At 34.1% G+C, this 21,420-nt stretch overlaps 1 protein-coding gene across 2 annotated transcripts in view; it reads right to left on the bottom strand.

Moving 5' to 3' along the window:
- LOC142980889 (protein turtle homolog A-like) overlaps positions 1–21,420 on the bottom strand; it is a 112,636-nt gene that overhangs the window by 78,968 nt on the left and 12,248 nt on the right. For both annotated transcript variants that reach the window (XM_076126474.1, XM_076126475.1), the window contains exon 2: positions 14,205–14,476. In XM_076126474.1, the coding sequence (XP_075982589.1) occupies positions 14,205–14,295 (91 nt within the window). In that variant the 5' untranslated portion in view covers positions 14,296–14,476. The remainder of the gene's footprint in view (positions 1–14,204; positions 14,477–21,420) is intronic.

The following is a 21,420-nucleotide window of genomic DNA, read 5'->3' as shown; positions in this document are numbered from 1 at the left end:
TTGAGGGAGAAAGCCTGCTTTGATATAATTTTTGTTTTAAAATTGTCATAAAGCTAATCAAAGATCGGTGCAAGTGTTCGGTGTTAAAAAAGGCATAACTTGTAATTAAAATTACCTACCCTTTTTGTATTCTGTTAAATATCAGCAACAATCAACATTTTTCGACATTTCTTGCTTGAGAGAACATGATTTGTTCAATTGACTTTAAGTTTCAGAATTGTTTTGTTTTATTAAAGGGTATATTCCATAATAATACAACGAAAGCTGTTCAGAAGGCTCTAATGAGAACAATAAACTCTAAGATTTCTAGTAAAAATACTAATCAAAGTCCCAAAGGTTTATTTAAGCAAAACACCATATCTCACTAAAATAACATTCACCATTCAGGCTTCGTGTTCATATGTGCAACATCTTGCAATCCTACATAGAATTAACGTCTCCAACTGAATGTATAAATATTGTCTGCATTACCTATGCATTCCGCCATGAATTTACATGAGCTTGATATTGTAGCTCAAATTGTGCCTTTTAGTGTTTCTGTGTGTGTTACTGAATTGTGGGGTGGAAGGGAAGTTAGAGTGGAAATAGGGGTAAAGAAAATAACGAAAAAGAATAGAACCAAAAAATAAGGTAAAGACTAAAAATAAAAATAAAATTACTCGACTATTAATTGAAATTTTACTCACATTATATTTCGGCGCAACTAAACAAAAAACCTTGAGTATATAAAAAAATGTGTGAGAATCTAATTTCAGGAGATTATCAAAAGAAAACTAAATTCTAAGCAAATGATAAAAAACCGGATAGTAACGACGTACAATATTTATTAACGACAAGAAAATCTGTAACCACACAAAAAGCTTGAAGAAAACTACAATAAATAAATAAGCACAAATAAAAAAGAAAATCCGAAAATCTAATACGCTACAGCTAAACCGTCTCTCAAAGCGTTTCCGGGACTACGGCGTTAAAATGAGAAAAATCACAATTTTGATCACGTATCACACAAACGCGCTGTTCACATGATTCCGTCTTTGTGGTAAGACCTACCGTTTATTGCTAAAAAGACAACGATTACGTTAATGGCTAGTGTGGATAAGCAAGGAAATTGGGATTGCTTATTTTTTACGCACTATTGTGTTTACAGAAAGGTTCTAGAAATAATATTGTATTTTTTTTTTCTTATCCCATTACCGTCCCACTGCAGAACAAGGGTCTCCTCCTAAACTAGGGGGACGGTATTAGGCCTTGAGTCCACCACGCTGGCCAAGTGCGGGTTAGGGACTTTGCATGCCCCTATAAATGTATTAAACAAATTTTAGGCATGCAAAGTTTCCTCACGATGTTTTCCTTCACCGTTTGAGCAAGTGATTATTATTTCTAATACACACATAACTTCGAAAAGTCATTGGTGTGTTGCCTCGGATTCGAACCAACCACTTGCGTGGGAGGTGCCAACTTAAACCACTTGCTGCTCACTGCGCTTACCTTTTGTAATTTATCCAAGAAAATAATTTTTAATAATGTGAAACGCGCCTTCAAATGCTTCATCAAAGTTTTTTCAAGTTTTTTGTATCTCAGTTGATAGCCGTTCGATAGCCACTATCCTGTACACGTATAGTATACGTTATGTCAAAGCTGCAACGTACTGCTCAGTGTCCATCAAATTGACGTACACTAGCCGTCAACTAAAAGCAATACGCGCTAGGTTGTATGAAATAAAATACACACGTTCAATACTCCTAAACTTTCCGTTACATATCTAAGAAAAGTAAAGTTAAGTCAGGTTGTGGCGGACGTCAACAACTACTACTACTTGAAATAATAGAATGAGTGAATTGTATATCTATACTATAATATTATAAAGCTGAAGAGTTTGTTTGTTTGTTTGAACGCGCTAATCTCAGGAACTACTGGTTCGATTTGAAAAATTCTTTCAGTGTTAGATAGCCCATTTATCGAGAAAGGTTATAGGCTATATATCATTACGACCCATAGGAGCAGAGTACCATTGAAAAATGTTACAAAAACGGGTAAAATTTTGACCTATTCTCTTTTATGTGACGCAAGCGAAGTTGCGCGGGTCAGCTAGTTTTGTAATATTTCTACACAAATGTTGACATTCAGTTCAAAATAAAATAAGTTCTAACTTTATTAGTAAACGTAACAAGAGATCAAAATTATATCACTCATTAAAAAACGCATTACAAACTTAAAAAGACTATAATTAGCCCAAAAATACTCATTTATTAGCCCCTCAAAACGTAAACCGTCAATACTTAACTCACAACGGTGTAAAAATCCATCATAATCTATTTTAATGCGGCTCCCCCATCAAAACTGTCCTAAATACAGAATTGCATGGCGACACCGCATATTTAGGGATCGGCATGCGTTGGCTCGAAGCCAGAGATCAACCAGATTTAGCCCCTGAACTAAGCGCCACCTAAAAAAAGTGGTTTTAGCTACTGTTTAGTTTGAAATTAGCCCTTTGTAGAAGAAAATAAGAGATGTTTAATGACATTTCACTTTTGTTTTTCAAGTCAGAAAAGAACAAGTACGATTCTACTCCTTATTTTTACAAGGAAATTGTAAAATATTATGTTCTATTAATTTTGTGATAGCTCGATTATTTAAAAGTGGAAATTACATGTTTGATCAAGATCACGCTGATTTAAATTTGCGTGCGGTTATTATAATTGCTTCACATCGTTATGAGGCTCTCAAGTCAGAAAATACTGTAGACTGGCTGCACCTTGTGGCCGAAAAATAGCCGTCTGTCAAATATACAAACAGGCTATCGTAGACTTAGAATCGAAACATGATTTTCTACCGAATTGCATTTTTTCGTACTAAAAACAATACTTAACCTATCCCAAAAATCGAACCCAAGACTTCTTTAAATAATCCCACTCGCTGCCTAGACCACCGCGCTTGCTAATCACCATAATACTTATAAATAAACAAACAATATCTACTAACGGCTTGCAGTAGCTACAGATTAAACCTTTACGACCTAATGATAAACAGTTAACAGCTGAGATTAACTCTGTGTCCTTTTATTATTGTGTTCGATAGTAAAAACTTTGTTTTATTTAGTTAGGGATTTGTCAATATTTGGTGATGGGGCTATTGACCTTCGACGGAGGAAGAAAGGGTTGAATTCAGGGTGTTGACCTCTGAATTTATCGAATTATGTTTTTGTTGGAAATTAACTTCTCGTAGATCCCGATTTTTATGTTAATACCTAAATAATGTGTAATTTTCTATCCGTAGTTGGTTATAACAATTTCATGGTCCTTTCATGACGGCATTATATAGCGTTCTAGTTTGTATTGGGAAATTAATCCATACCACTACATGAGTTCTGTATACTATGTTTATCCAAAGACGTTACTTTCCTGCTGCCTGCACTCAGCTTCAGCAACCTATACTATTTATTATCTAACTATGTTTAAAGCCTCGCTTTACCCCTCAATAACACCAAATTACCCCAATCCCGAATTACAACCCCCAAAAAACCAAGTTTCATAAACTCCACCACAATAATTAAAAGTCAACGACATACCTCAGCTATAACTGTCCTCAGAAGGAAGCTAGCACTTGGCTTAAAGCCAAGACGGTTATAGCCACACGTAGACACGTGGTCACTGAGTTTTTGTTATTGTTTGGTTTGTTACATTTTTTGACAAACATCAGCTGATTGGGACAATCCTAGAAATAAAAGCCAAGTAAGTTAAGCCAGGATAGGTAAAAACATAAAAGCTAGTATTATGTTTATTACTGTTTTATGTTTCCCGAAAAAACGGCAATGATTACCGCATTTTATTGTATTTTCAAGATATTGCTTGCAGAATTGAAAACTATTACCTAATTTTTATAACTAAATTAGATATATTATTATAAAATTTGACATCAATACATTCATATTTTGCTCCAATTAACACTTAAACCGGGCAGAAAAACCCTATCCATATCACAACAACATCATGTTTGGAATGAATTAAAATACAGACCTTAAGATCCGCTTTTTCAAAGCTAGTCAACAAACATACGGTCTTAAAACCTATGTTTTTATCATAATAACGCCTACGTTTTTAATCAAGCTATTTCGTTTAATCCGATATATCGTAGACTCGTTAGTTCAACGCATTTTAGTGAAGACAACAGGTGCATGGGCCATATTCTAGACAGCTAAAATTATAGCCGCTTCTAACGACTCCACGCATCTATTCTTAACCGACGTGAAATATATTTCAATATACTAAACTATAAACTAGAGTAGTTAAAGTCTTTAGTAAAAGAGTCTTCAAAATAATGGCTGAAATGCTCATAATCTTAGAATTCAAAATATCCTGCATTTTTGAGTTTAAGTGTTTTCCTTTGATTACTCGACATTTCGATTGAATTGCACCGACCGTGGTCATGAGCTTACTGATTTTTAATAAGTACTAGATGACCCGCGCAGCTCCGCTCACGCTTTCTTGTTTTTATTTTATACCGTGCATTTTCAAATTTATTCACCTTTTAATGTATAATAGAAAACGCCGGCTGACTTTAAGGTATTTTAAGGTAAAATGCGTGTTCGCGTTAATTCCCGTTTTCTATTATACATTAAACATGCAACGCGAGAGTTTAAAAGTTATTCTCCTTTTACACCTTCTCTGGACTTTCACAAATAATTTAAGACCAAAATTTGCCAAATTGGTCCAGCCGTTCAAGAGTTTTAGCGAGACTAACTAACAGCAATTCATTTTTATATATAGACTGAAAATTATAATCATGGCATGGACTACTTCGGAAATGTTTTGTCAATTACTAATTAGAAGGAACTGATTTTCTATTTTCAATTACAAGATCACGTTCGGTAGATATATTGAATACTTGAGATTGTCATAAAAGGGGCTTTGACTTTGATAACGTAGGCTCGCTTCCTTTTTTACTCAGGACTAAAATCGAAGGTGTCAATTCCTGAACTCGTTTATAGTTCACCTCTGCTTATGTCTCCGGGTATAGGTAATTGCCTAAAAATAAAAGAAAATTACGATTAAATATAAAATAGAATTACAATTTGTTCAAAAAGGCCAATCAGATGAAAAAGAATATTGCAATGGCACGTCACTCTTCGCGATCAAATAAAAACTTCCTTTAAATTTTAATACACGAACATATTTAAAATTAGGTTACCTAAAAACTAGGCGGGTGCAAAACTCCAGAAGTAATAAATCACCATCAACTGTGGACATTGAAATCTGGTGCGTGACGTCTGACATTCACTCACACGATTGTCGGCTTCATGATAAAAAATATTTAGAATTTATATTTTAACTAGCCCGTGAGATCGTCTACGTAGACTTTCTTAATGAATGTCGTATATTAATTGAAATAATTTTAGTTTCATTTATCTATACTAATATTATAAAGCTGAAGAGTTTGTTTGTTTGTTTGTTTGTTTGAACGCGCTAATCTCAGGAACTACTGGTCCGATTTGAAAAATTCCTTCAGTGTTAGATAGCCCATTTATCGAGGAAGGTTATAGGCTATATAACATCACGCTACGGTCATTAAGAGCGGAGTAGCAACGAAAAATGTTATAAAGACGGGGAACATTTTTACCAATTCTCTTAGGTGACGCAAGCGAAGTTGCGCGGGTCAGCTAGTCCAGTATATATGTATGTGATACTTTGCTACTACAACCTGTTATCTTAGTTAAAATGTTGTGGTGAAGCTACATGAGATTATAAAAATATATTTAATTACAAACACGTAAAGGGTCAACGTGGTGACCTAGCCCATTTTAAATTCCAGAAGGAAACTGAACAGGGCATGTTATTCGATCAGTTATTCTAACTAGACAATAAATTATAAGTGAAAAAAGTCATCATGCAAATAAATTTAATAAACGTTTTAGAGAAGTTACTATGAGTCTATAAGCGTTTGTTCTTTTTTGTTGTGGAAGAAAAGAAACATTTTATGGCTCTTAGCAACTTGGGGCATTTTACTCCGCAGAAATCAAGAGATTACTTAGAACGAAGGCAAGACCTGAATGAAGCTAGGAGCAACTACTAGGTATTAATAAAACACTAACGAAGAAGTTGTTTTTATGAAAGAACAAAAATATCAACATGAATATTTTAATTGCAGCCTTGTTGGTTTGTAAACTATTTTCAGACTAAAATAAAAATATGAGCGAAACATTTTATCCTGTACTCCAGGTTATTGCTCTTTGAATAATTTTCTTAAAAACCTAGTATAATTATGTATTAAGCTTTTTATTTTAAGGTTTGAGCTATGGTTTATTCATTCATCCACTTGCCGCCGTTTAATAGAGCCTGAGGTTATTGCAATACACTGAAACTATATAACCAAAGTTCAAGCTATCTTGGAGGAAACCTCTATTAGAATTGAAATATGACTAATGACTGTATCTATGGCGCAGTGGTTAAGGTCGCCACGCCGCTACCACTGCGTCGGGAGGTCGTGGGTTCGATTTCCACACGAGATTGACAATTATTTAATTTTGTGCGGTCCACAAATAATTGGATCGGGTCTGGTTGTACTTTGTGTCCGTTGTTTGTATGTTTGCAAGAGTCCCCGCGACACAAGAGCAAATCCTGGTGCGGGAGTTGTCTTTAGTTCCTCACAAATTTAATTAACATAACGACAAATATATACATGCCCAATTACCCACTAATTATACTGCTGGGAAACAATAAAGATTTGGTGTTATTTAAACACATTTCATTCAGACCTATTGTCATACAATTATGATGTTCATAATATCGTTCCAGAATATTCGACACATAATAAACCATCCTTGTTCAGTTGTCACATTGTCAATTGGCAATGAGTGCTACGTGTAATTACCGGGGGTTTGAACCCAGCTGATGCTAAATACGACTTGCTATATTTAGACCGACTAACACCTGTCTTGGTCGTAGAAATAGTTTATGTTACTGCCAAAGAGATGAACTCTTAGAATAACCGTGTTTCAGTCTCGTGTTGAAAACAATAGTTAAAAAAATTGTATAAAAGCTACACTAGTAATGTACTAAAAACTAATGCATAAAAATATTGTTCGCTTGTTTGTTTTATTAACCGGTACGGCAATGTACCGATTTAAACAAAATGTTGTATTGTGATTGATAAAATTCAAATGGTTCTTGCTTCTTGCAATATGATGCATTGCAAACACCAACATTCTTGCAATTAGTTTGGGGATAGATACAATTCTGCATACACAAATAACGGATACAATTTGAAATCAAACTTACAATGTGCATTGTACAACACGCCTTCACCAGGAATCGAATTTATATATACAGTGCATCAGCATTGATAGGGCTATTTTCCAAACACTCCGTATTCAGCCATCTTCCGCCCTCCTTCCTTTCCCAAAGTCAACACCCTTTATCACAGAAGGGTCAGTTAAAAAATTACTATCATTTATTACGAGTATTGTCCTGCAAACTGTGATAAGTTCACCCCATAAAGAAGGGGGGAGTAGGGGGTTGTAATACCATAATCGGTCAAAGAACCCTCACGTCGCTTAAGCCTTTATGGGATTAAAATAAGCCTTTAAAGAAAATGCTAGCTGTAATAATAATGTAGCAAAAATACAATCGGTGCAAAGGTAATTTACTTACAATGTATAAAGTGTAGGTTCAATTCCCATTTGATACGAATATTGTTATTTCTTAATAGATTAATAGTTTAGCTGGATTTGTTTTTATACTGTGCCTTTTACACACTAAAATCTAATAATAGCTAATGTGACTATATTGTTAACCCCGTATTTTCAGCCATTAGATGTTGGTTATTGATAAGAATATTTGTCTGATCCCGTGTCATCAGATATCTTTGTGCGGAATAAAATTTAAAATAGTTTAACTATTTAACCATGAAATCATAATAAAGACACTAGCATTTATATAAAGAAAGAATAGTACACAGTATCAAAGTCCAAATAAGAAAATACAGAAATAAAAACATAATAAATTAATCCACACATACTCTTCACAACATAAACAAAAACCAAAACTTTTAAATCACTGTCTAGATCTTCAAACAAAGTTGTGGCTAAGCCGTGCTTCCCACTCAATTAGCCACGAACTGCTCCGAGCGGTTAGTGCTTAACTTGCCAACTTAGATGCACTAAACCTTGCACTAAGATAACTTGTAGAAAACATACTTCAAAACAATTATTCCTCACGTCATTCCACGCTGAAGTATGGTTTAATCTTGTAACTATTTTATGTAGTTGATAGAAGTAGGTCCGTGTTTGAGCACTTTTATAATCTTGCAATATTTTGGCAATCGTTTTATACAACACTTTTTCTGTGTCCCTATGAGGTCAGACGCAGGAATAAAGGCTTGACGCGCTTTCTGAGGCAGGAAAATTTGTAACCTTAAGTTCCCAACCCCAGGCAATACACTGACACATACACATACTTCTATGTATCGGTTACAAAAAAATACAATATTATATCAAGAATCAGCAAGTAATGACAGGAATAATTATTTTTAAGTTCTACAAATTATCTTAGCGTAAGTTTCAAGCAAATAAAAGATGGATACCATTTAATATCGACGTGAAATACCGTTTTAAGCAAGGCTGTATATAGCATTCGCTGGCATAACATAATGCGCCGTAATGCGAGACTATGTAAAATGTAGCAACTGTTAACAAACCAAAAATAAATAAATAAATGCGCCAGTGTGAGGACGTCTTTAGTAATTGTGTGTCGATGTATGATAATTTCAAACAATTTTAAAATAGTAAACACCAAGTGAGGGTAGGCGCAGAAACTCGCGCCACAAGGATACGACGCTTAGCAGCTACATCAGTCAGCCCGTGACCATAATCGGTATGACTTGATCTAAACGTCGGACAACAAAAAAATCATTGTAACCTTTAAATTCCCATCGCGTGTAAGTTCCGTTTATCATCTTTGTATTATGTGAACAAATAGTGATAGTTTAAAATTCAATTGTGAACCTTTTGAACTCCCGGTTTCTGAGATACATATAGCAGCAGTTTATTTTTATTCAATAGCGTTTAGGTTCATAACATGACAGTTTGAATAGATAAACTACCGCTAAATATGCCTCAGAAACCGGTGAAAACCCGGTTTAAAACTAAGATGCATAAACGTTTTATAAAGTTAATGTGTACGCGTAATCCAGTGTGTTAAGATAAATAGTCGTAAAGTGAAACGTTTTAGATGTTGATGATCATATTATGTAGTGTAAATAAAATAACGAGAGGTGAGGTTTTATTGCCTTGTTAAGTGTTAGTTTTATTGTGGTGTATTTTTGCGTGATTGAATGCTTTCTTCATATACTAAATTTGGGTAAGTTGTTACTTTTTTTTACACAATTGTACACGCTTACATATATTATCACGCCTGTTATACCCGAAGGTGTATGCAATACACACAAATTTCGGAAGGTAACAAAATTAATTACATATAATAGTAACGATTGCCACATAACAGGTATATAGTCCGACCTAGGAATCGAACCTGGGACCACCTGGATACACAACCGACCACGGCACAGAGGTAGTCAAACATTATCTTTATCAATGCAATAAAAGTCTTTGTTTAAAATTAATTAGGACCATGGTCTCAATCAAATTTGGAAACTTAGCTCTTAAGGTTAGTCGTTATTCGCATTAATACATACATGCATCTAGTAGTTTTGTTATATACATACTTCATATGAACTTGCTTAAACAAAATTAATTGTGATCCAGCTCAGTGAATTACAGCGTTTGTGTAATGCGGTCCATTACAACTGCATTGTGGGTTATGAGATTTATTTTATTGCCATACAAAGAACAACTCTTGTAATTAAAAACGTTTAAACATAACATTCCAGTTGCTCAAAACAAAATATTGCGAACATGGTCAAAACAATATTGAGCGCCATTTAGTGTCGTTAAACAAAAAATAGAATTGACTTGCTGTAGCGCTATTTTCTACACTCAAAAACATCGAGTAGCGAGCGTTTGACAGTACAATTGTATCTAAAATTAGTTCCCACAGAACACGCTAGAGGCTCTGATCATTTTTTGTACAAAATTTGTTGATACCTACTTGATTGTTAAAACCATTTGGCGATTAAAAAAAGTGGCCAGGAGTCTCTTGCCAGCTCTTCTCATTGGCCCTACCTTCCGAACTGGCGGTAAATTCACTCTCTGTATCATTGCCATCATAAGTGTCAGCATTTGATCTAAATGAATAAATTATTTGATTTTGATTTTGATTGTCTATAGGCGTTATTGATGGGAAATGGACTTCTGAAGATCTTAGTTTTAAAGGCGCTGATTAGTTTTTCACGCATTTTTATAAAGGTAGTCGATAGTCGAAAATTCTATTTACAGTTGTTTAGCTAGAATAAGATGTATATTGCATCACTTTCGTACTTCTAAAGCCTGTTTATTTTTATTAGTATCAGTTATTGTTAGTCTTAAAAGCATTCGAGTGTTATCCGCAAAAAGTAATGAATATTGAAATCTTACTTTTAAAATACAATATCTATTTGAAAGATGGTACAGGTCGTTATTATATTACTACTATAAACTTAGTCTCGATTGATGATTATGTTGTTAGTCACTATTAGCTTATTTGGAATATTTATACATACTATATATAATATACATATACATATATGATGCAAAGTCAGTTTATTGGCTACCCTTTCAGGGTTTGCTATTGTCAAATGCACTTATCAGCTGTACATCGATTCTCTACTACTATCGACTACCGACGACTGGCTAGCTATTGAGAAATTTTTGACGAAAATCTGTTTACGCCTTTAACAGTTTACCGGGCTTCGTAAGATCTATTTGGCTACACATTTAAAATGTCAAACTCTCGATACACAACAGTACTGACTGACTGTACAGAATTGCGCTACTGTTTTCCTGAAATAACTTTCTAACAGCACCTTAGGCGCATAAAAATACATGCAAAGGATATAATATCTTAAATTTGCAAAAAAGTATATGTAGATTTTGTTTATTCTTTAATCCAACGAGTTGAAAACCAACTAACCTCGTTAAAGCAATATTAATTAATGCAGCTTTGAAGAGGGTTACTGGCTATTTTTACTCCCAGGACATTTTATTCAAATTGTGGTGCGCTTCTTAGCTCAGGATTCATTTCATGAGATTATTTATTATAGCTGCCTTTCTTTGATTTGAAATAGCTCGGCGTTTACTGTGTTGAATGTTATCATGTTTTATTCATGCAAGGAATTGGATATTTTACTCTAGTTTACTTTTGAGCTAAATTATACTGGTTCTGTGCGATTTTCTAGAGAGTATCGAGCTATTGAGATCTATATGATACTTCAGCGAGTTTCTACTTCACCTGCTAGGGGCTTGGCCTGTTTGGGCCTACGGGAGGATAGCAATTAAGTTAACATCAGACGATAATGATAGAACATCAGGATACTGATAGCAAGTAGATTGAATCAGTAATATACTAGCCAACATATCTGGTGCCTGAAGAGGTTAGATTCAATATTGATTGAGTTAAAAAGTTGACCCAATCATTGTTATTCTACCCCGAGGCAGGATGGACTACGATATTGTTGCCGAACTCAACTGTACGAAATACCAAACTGTGACGTCACAATATGCATAGTACGGTATGACGTCACACCGTGCGTGTAGATCCTAGATTAGCTTTCTCTATTAGAACTGTAGTAGTAAATACACATTGAACTTTTCATCTATTTCTGTATAGATAGAAAGTCGACCCGATTCCCTTTATTCTGGCTGACGTCCAACGGGATCCAATATGTTGTTGCAACGTTTTTGTCCTGTGTCAATAACGGTTTTTAACTTAACAAGGTTTTTATGGATGATGATAATTAGGATATTGAGGGAAAAATTAAATATTCCGTGGTAGTAGCCACTTGGTTATACATATGTTACGATAATTTAGCGGGGAATTAAGTCTCTTTTTGACACTTCATAATTATAAACGCCTAGAATGGATGGATTAGCAAAAAAATCATGCCTACTGTATAAGCCCTCCTAAATATATAGTTTTTAGATGTTTTAGTATATTATGTTATGGCGGCAACAGAAATACTTCGTTTGTGAAAAAGCAAAGTCTTAGAAATAGAGTCTCTTTTACTCTTTGAGTACGGACCCTAAAATTGCATTTTTATCGAGAGTTTTGACACTTAAAATTTACCTTAAAAATCCTGTTGTTCATACGATGTCCGCTAGAGGCGCTCATCAATTTTTCATGCATAATATCTCTTATAGCTAGCCGTTTCTCGATAGTCTTTGGTAGATAATCGTTACACTGTGTCACACCTAAGATACGAAGCCAACACACTGCAAATAAATCTGCCGCGATATTTTCGCTTAACGAGCTGCCCGCTATTTACGCTTGAACTTTAAATACCATACAGTTTGTAGCTTTGATGTGTGTTATTGTTATAGCAGCTGCAGTCATACGTGTCATCGGTGAACTATTGGGAGCCGTGGGTGGATAGTTTAGTGGTACAGATGAATGTCACTGGTCGTTATACTTCAGTTAGCAGGGTTGTTTCTCGTCATAGAAGTCCGTTGTTGATCTACTAGAAAGTTTCTGCTAGTAAGTAATAGGCTGTCTTATGCTGCACTCTGGCGCTTACATATGTCAACACAACCTTATAGTCCATTGATTGAAAGTATTGTGAAATTTCCTGTTAATGAATGACATGACGTTTTTGGTTTCATGCGCATATAAAGTATACACACATTGAGACTGATATGACAAAATCAAAGTGCCTCGTCAGTAGAGTAACGATACTACTGTTTCAGTTTTCGATAGTGGTTCAACGATATTCAACTACTAGACTTTAAAGATTTCGCGTTACATTTTATTATATAATAGAATAAAGGAATTAACAAAAGCACGCATTCTACCTTTGAATGGCAAAATAATTATATAATTAATTGACTGGTAGGTTTCAAAACGTTTCTTCTAGCAATGCAATCTAGGAACAATCTCAACTATTTTCATCAAATATAATTAAACTGCATACTTCTAATATTTTTGCGTATGATTCATATCACTTCAAAGATGTTAAAATTAAGAAACTATTTCGAAACATCGTGACGAATATTTGCAGTCGAGCGATATTGTTATTTACAGTGTACGTAAATCACCCATTTCCTTGGCGTTTTCAAACATATGTTTATTTTGCTTTGGCGCCATGAGAATAGTAAAAAAAATGCCCGATGACTAATTTTTATATAACGTGTATGAACTCAGACATGAAATATGTCACTTTTAGATTCAAATGCAATTAAATTGAAATAATGGTTTTTTATCAATGAAAATTTTATCGAAACGATTTATGAAAGCAGCTGCTTGAAAAAAATCATTAGGTTTTTACAAATTTACCGATAGATTTTTCATAGACTGCAATCAAATCTTTTATGTCTCATTATTTTGTGTTTCGTAGTAGGTATTTATCTACCTGACTTTCAACGATTATTTCGTATAATTAGAATTTATGTTTGCAATATTTCACATTATCACCATTATTATCAGACACTATAAAAACATAATCTTTTCTCTTCTTATAATTCAGACATTTTTTTATAAATATCTACCATTACTAACCAACCTTAGTTTATTTTCAACACAATACGAGACTCAAATGATCACACCTTCTTCCACTCTTCGTATTTTGTTATAACTGTTTTGATTTGACTCATCCGAACTTGTTCGTCAACAAATCGTACAGATCCCATATTGCATTCGGCACCGAACGATAGAAATCCATCAACAGAAACATTTCCTCAGGAAGTACGTTTATAGAACGAATGTTTTAGCGATGTTTCAAACAATCCTAGCATAGCACTACTCAGTTTAATATAATGTATTATTAGAAAAATGTTTAGAGAATGAGTGTGAACTGCGACAAACTTGTGCGATTTCTTCACTTGGTACTATCGAGTATCGGCTGTCAGGCATTTAAATTCCATTTAACAAAATAGTTCCTTGGGGGCACGACAGGGGCGCTGCTTAGCTAAGTCGTCGGTATTCAACAGTAGTTGAAAATCACTACTCTATAGTATGGCGTAAATCTTAGTCGATTTCCTGAATTAAGAAACTAATTTCATCGTAATGTTTGTATTTATAAACGTTAGAGTAAATAAAAGTGGTAAACCTATAACAGCAACTTACGTGAGTCTATGATCTCCAAGCTCGTGTCTATCAGAGTCTGTATCACAATCACCATCACCATCACACAAAAGTTGATATCCCTCGCCATCATCACCAACTGGCGTCCTTATCACATCTGTATCATCTATCACACTACACATTGATGTCACTATATCACATACACTCTCAATTTTTTTCTTCAAAACATTTTTATTTTTCATCCATTTCAAAATTTCCTATTGGATCGATGCCAATTTCTATTCTCCCTTTATTTTTTGCTACCGGAACTGTATCTGAAACGAAATAATATTATTTTTAATAAACTAAACACTTCTTTTAGTTCATGTTTATTCAGATATACTTTATAAATAATGTTTTATTTATAGGAATGGTGAACATATGTTTGGATGGAGTGAGAATTGGGTCGGTTTTATTATGTTCTACTTATGTAATATTTTTAATGAGTGGTCGATGTATAGATGGTAATCTGTGTGCGGTAGAATGTTGCGTATCACGGAATTTATGGTTTTGTTATTTTTCCTAATATGTTTGTGTAGTGAATGATTTGATGTACAGTTGATTCACTGTATCCTAAACACGGATGTGTAGTAGCATGTGGAAAATAACATCGGATAGTTGATTTTATCCGAGGTTTGTGTGAACAGAACGCAGGTTTAATTCAGATTGTGTCTTTTTGAAATAAATCGTTTCTGTTAAATGTGATATTTTGTAAACATTTTATTTACATAATACTATAACCTTTGCTTCAAGTTTGGACCAGATTTTAATTTCTTTACTTCACTTCGAAAAGTTGTAAACTAACATACACAAAACCCCATTGGACATTGTCTTCTTTAGTTACTTTACAAAAGCATAGACATGTGTTACTTCCACATTATTTCCTCTACTTCATAATTAATATCAAACAGTTTATCAATATCACCTATGATTAACACAACACATAATAACACGGTAACAAGTGTTCCGGTGATTGAGGCACTACGTTCAATTTATTCGGGACCCTCTTTCACCTTGTCCCAGTAAGCGACACTTAACGCCCTTTTATGTAGTCGATAGGTTTGTTTGTTATTTTGTAGATCAATCTATGTTCAATATCGTAGGTAGGTATGCTATTTAATGACATACGGAACCTGTAGTACTTATATTCTACACAATTTCAAATTTCTTGTTTAATTCGTACAGCTATAAAATTTATTGAAAGTGACAAAATACTGTAGAACTTATCAGAGTTTAAATGTCATCATTAGCAAGATATCACAAGATCATACTTAATGCAACTAGAAATTCAACATGATTCTTTACCACACGGGTAGTCAGAAACCAAAGACCTGTTCTGATAACTATTTTTTTCACATCATTCCGTTTACAAGTCCCAACAATAATTCTAAAACGTCTCGAGGTAAGATAAAGCTATATCCACCACGACACGTCACTTCCTCTCGTGCCATCTCTTTCTAACCCCCCCTCTCTCGCTCCCACCACGGATGCGCTTCCTTTACCTTGAAATTGTTAATTAACTCATTCAATTAGCGTACAGGACGCGTGACGTGGCCGCTTCATGTGTTTTTTTTCGGCTGAGCATGAATAATATTTTGGTTGGATGGTAGAAATTATGTTTCTTCAATTTAGTACAATTTATCTACTATATTTTACTTTTGTGTTCTAGAGAAGGACATGCACATTACTTAGAGTTTTGTAATATACCAGAAATAACCAAAAAAACTATATTTCTGAATTAATAAAATTCTGTGCTATATCGATTTTTTACATTCATGAAAAATATGCTAGCAGACCATATTTTTCTTAAAATTCTAATTAAAAATTGAATTTCCGAAATGAGAATCTCACTGAATCTCACTGCCAAAACAATTCGTGTAATTGAAAAACAAAACTCCACTAAAATAGCTTTACATTGCCGGTTCACTACTAAACATACATCACGCCTTCCAAATTAAGCATTCAAACTAATTCGCGCACCTAATTTACGCCAGACCAAAGCGATTGTTTGCGCAACGTACGTGCTAGGACAATATAATTACGACGGCTAACGTCATTGGGGCTGGTAGGATTTGCAAGGTCCATGTTTGTTCTGCAGCAGCTAATTTATGTGTGGTGCAGTAATGTGATGATTTTGGATGTAGTCTTGGTGTTGTTATGGTGAAATATGGATATATGGCTTTGTTTAAAGCTGCTCGGCATTTAGGGAGAATTTATTGGGGGCTAAACACAGCCTAGTCGTAATAGATGTGTGGTTTAGCTTGATATTTGAACTAAACAATAAATTGAGTGTAAAAAACTTGTTAATATTAGTCGGAAAGCTATCTAAAGAGACTTCAACCGATCTAGAAGCTTGATTTACGATCCATCTGTCCTCAGTACCACCCAGTTGTCTGATGATAAACCACGGTAAGACTGGTTGTCAGACTTTCAAGCTTCTGACGTGGGTAACGACAGTTGAAAATCTCTGAAATTGACAGCCGGGACTCACACTTTAACATGCCTTCCGAAACACGGAAGAACACGATATGATTATATTTTCAACCATCCACAAAATTACCTCGGCAAGCGTAACTTAACCTGAGAGATTGACCCGTGCAGCTGTTATACTTAACCACGAGTTCCTTATTCATAGGGGTTCCAAAAACAATAAAATTAACACATCCAATTCTTGTCAAACATGTTACAGAATCTACGGGTAATTTATTTATATTTAGTCAACTTGTCCCTCTTTGTACATTTTTATTACAAAATTGACATGTCTATTAATCAAACTGACCGAGAACAACAGTCTTCCCTAATGTTCTATAACATGGCTGTGCCCCTTATTATGTGACAAAGCTACACCATGCTTCCCTTTGTTGAACAACATAGGGGTCAGTTTATATCAGAAGTCAATTCCAAAAAGCTATTATTTTCAATCGATTCTAAAATAATAAGCGTATTGGTAAATCTCACGATTTTGTTGATTGGGAGACTTTTGTATTTTAGTAATTTTGGTAGTAAAAAGGAAATTTTCCAACACTGTGAGTCACACACACTGTTGTCACAGATTGTATTTAATCCAAAAATTACAGGACTTTTCATGAATTCAGTTAACAACTAACTACAGTTACTCTTCAGGTGCGAAGAATAGAAAAATGGATCATCTAATAACACTGACTGCACACTGCCCAGCACCTGCCCTGCAAGTTTAGTAAAGGGTCACCCATCCAAATCTCAACCTAGACAACATTGCTTAACCTCATCATCTAACCACTAATGCTAAGCGACAAATAATCCCCAACTCAATGAATTGAAGTTACCCTCACGATGTTATCGGTGGTCGCGTGACTAGAACATTTTGTACTTAGATAAGATTGAGGGTCGGCTACTAAATGCGGATGCGGTTAATGTGAACCTTTTATTTTTAGATTTGTACGCTAGGTGTTTTGTAGAGTGAATTAAGGGACGCTATAAATGTGTTTCCGTTGACATTGAATTTTGTTAGATGTGGTTTTTTTCTTTACATCGGTTTTACTTTTAGAATTAATTTTCGTGTCATAAAGTTTTACGTTGGACATTCAGCTTAGGAAGTTAAACGAAATAACAACAGAAAATATAAATATTTGTTTTGTTTATTAAAATTTTACTAATAAAAAAAAGAGATTATAGCTGATTTATACCATAAACTTCGCAATCATCATCATCATATCAGCCTGTAGACGCCAACTGCTAGACATAGGCCTCTTATAAATTCATATGTATCGACTTTATCAAAAGTCCGGGCTACTATTGGTTGCGTACTGGATAAAATGGCAATAAGCTCACCCCTTTTACATAGTTCTTACTTTGTAAATTGCAGAGCACGGGCAATATTACATACAACTCTGCTTACACATTAAAGATATAACGGCCGTGATGTTGTATAATATATAATTATGTTCTATCAAAAACTAGAAAGTGATTGTCAAAAACTCATACCGATTCGATAAAATTCTAGCTAATCGTAAACTGTTGATCCAACACTCTATTACAGAAACTTTGTTTTGTCTACGTTTAATTTGTCTATTTTAATTTGGGATTAGCTAAGTGTGTTAGTAGTTTGTCGTATGAAGCGAGTGGCTTGTTTTCTTGTTGTTTCACTGTTTTGAGCATGATCTAAAAATGATATCGAGGTAGGATTAAGGGCTCAGTTTTGGAGTTCAGTTAAATCTAGATAATTATAATTTAGAAATGTAATAAACCAAAATATACAAATACTACATGCAAAATATTAATATATGTTATCCGATCAATTCCTTTCCTCCTTCGTACCTGTATGGCAAAAGTCTAGTAGATTAAAATAATGTTAATGCCGCCAAACTACATAATCAAATAATAATAATAAAATTATCATTTATTTTCTTTAGAAAATGTGTCTTTGTCAATCTGCAGAGTCACTCTATACGAAAACTATTATTTGCATATCCAATAAAATAAATTAAAAAGACCATTTCCTTCATCATCATACTCATCAAACTAATTTTTCAGGGTACCCAATTAAAACCTTAGTCATGTTAAATCCTTCATCAACTTAAATCTTAATGATCATTACCAAGAATCCTTCACAACTGAATAATTACACGTTGCACCAACACTCAACAAAGTAGACCCTCCAGTGTAAAAATAAAACACAACTTTTGAAGACGTCAAAATATTCCGAAGCCATACAAAGTCTATAGTAACTCATATTTTTAGCTCCATTTCATACAAAAAGGGTGATCAAGAAACATTATTTTCTAAGTACAAACAACCAATGATTCATATAACTAATACTAATTGCCGTGGCGCCACCGAGACAGAAATTTATTTAAAACTAACCGCACGTTTCTGAGAATCTCGATAGATCAAAAAGACATTGTTTATACTGAAAATATGTTTTAAGATGATTTTAAATAAGTGTACCGACGATTGATACAAGCTTAGTTCATAATCTTGCTCTTGTTGCTTACCCGCTGTTTAAAGGGTGCGTCAAACGCAACGCAAGGCGATGCAACATATCGTGACCAACGTGACGCACTATGTCAAAATAAGAAGAACTATCGTGTCGCTTATAAATTTCATAAACGATTGAATTTTGTAATGTTATTTGCAGCGATTTTTGGTCTGAACCATGCTTGCGACTCAATGTAAGATAAATCATCTTTTTCATAGTGCTTGTTAAAATAGTCAAAGACGCGATGCATCGCATTCATGACTGACGTAGGACACGCCTTAAAGGTTTTGTTCTATCTAAGACTTTGGTTGCTGTAATGAATGCAAATGACCCACATATTATACAAGTTTGTACACTTGCATCGAGGTCGGAAGAGCTTAGTAAAATGCCCTTTTACTTTCACTTTGCATGCCTTTTACTACGCGTGTCAAATATATGATCTACAAAAGATTTTTAAGGCGCGTGTATGGTAATGCTCAGTAGTTGCTTAAAGAACACTAAAATGCAAAACAGAAACCCTAAATACTGGTAACAAAATTAAACTCAAATTAAAAGATATTTTTTTTATCACAATCAATTATTCAAAGTTAAATCCTATAGGTTTGCTACTCAGATTTTAGACCAATGCCAATCAGCAACATAGTAACAGTGCTGGAAAATTACGGATGTTACAAGTCAGTTCTATTTCAGACCTAACACCACCTAACTACCATTACCATCACTCAGCAGTTCTCCAAAAACCACGCAAATATCAATCATATTTCTAGAACATTCGTCAGCTTCACCCACGCGACCAATATTATCATGTACTAAACAAAAATTTTAAAACGAAACATGTATCTAAATATCCCATTTTACAAATGTTTTAAAGTTGTATGACGTTAATTGAATTAATGGGCTGATTTTTAAAATAAAGTGGATTATTAATATCGTGCTGTGAAGGGTCTACTTTAATTTATGTGAAGGAATGGAGATAAACTTTGCCCGTATGATATTAAAATTAAGTTTTATGGATATCGGTCAGTTAAATCTATACTAATATTATAAAGCTGAAGAGTTTGTTTGTTTGTTTGTTTGAACGCGCTAATCTCAGGAACTACTGGACCGATTTAAATAATTCTTTCAGTGTTAGATAGCCCATTTATCGAGGAAGGCTATAGGCTATATGTCCATATTTATGCAAAAAGGAACCACACAGCAAATACATACTTTTGAGATATCAAAGGTTTTACAAAAACATGTGCAGCTCTATCAGTTGTAGTTGGTTCTGTTCTGCTTTTAATAAACCCTATTTCTGAGGCGAAAATCGCGTCGTTCTTTTTTGTATAAGGTTTTAGACAATTTCTATATTAGTATTCTGCTAAAAAATAAAAATTGAAAAATTGTCGTGTGGTTCCATTTTGCATAAATACGGACATATATCATCACGCTACGACCAATAGGAGCAGAGTACCAGTGAAAAATGTTACCAAAACGGGGAAAATGTTGACCCATTCTTATGTGACGCAAGCGAAGTTGCGCGGGTCAGCTAGTACGTTTATAATTGTGTTGGGTTTTTAAGTACTGTGCTAAGTACCTTTACAAAAAAATTACATTATAGTGTTACTTGAAAGAAAATATTTCTCAACAGGATTCGAAACCTCATTTATTTGGTAGACATAAAAGGAAACAATAAAAACAAAAGATAAAACATAAATCTAAAAAACATTCAAGCTATCAAAATAAATTTATTGAAATGTCATTTTGTATTAACTTCAAATACTTTCACCCATTTTAACCAGGAAACGTAACCGAACCGTACTTCATAATTCACTATGACACTCCCGCATCTATCAATTTCAATATTTTTATTTATAACCGCGTCAATCATATGCACATTTTTCTGAACACCCCTCTTTACATACCCTTGTCTTTCTCCACACCATTAATCTCCTTGACTTATAGTTTCTATAATTAGTAAAATTGTTCGAACAATGCGTACGACATCATCTTTAACCGCAGAAAGTGCTCCCAACCGTCTCAAATCATCTACAGTTTACAATATGTCACTTAGATCAAAGAACTTTACATCAAACGCTAGTGTAATGAGTCGCGGACTTTTATCTTCTACAATTTCATACTCTACTTCTTTTTCATTAAGGTTTATTTTACTTTGAAAATTGCCACCGTCTTTTAAAGAATACAGGTTGAAAAGATTTATTGGTGTTCTTTTTTTAGCTTGACGACAAACTTAGATTTTAAATATATCTATAATTATTTCTT

Source organism: Anticarsia gemmatalis, chromosome 19 (genome assembly GCF_050436995.1).
Source record: "Anticarsia gemmatalis isolate Benzon Research Colony breed Stoneville strain chromosome 19, ilAntGemm2 primary, whole genome shotgun sequence".
Taxonomy (NCBI): domain Eukaryota; kingdom Metazoa; phylum Arthropoda; class Insecta; order Lepidoptera; family Erebidae; genus Anticarsia; species Anticarsia gemmatalis.
This window is presented reverse-complemented; position numbering and strand designations above follow the sequence as displayed.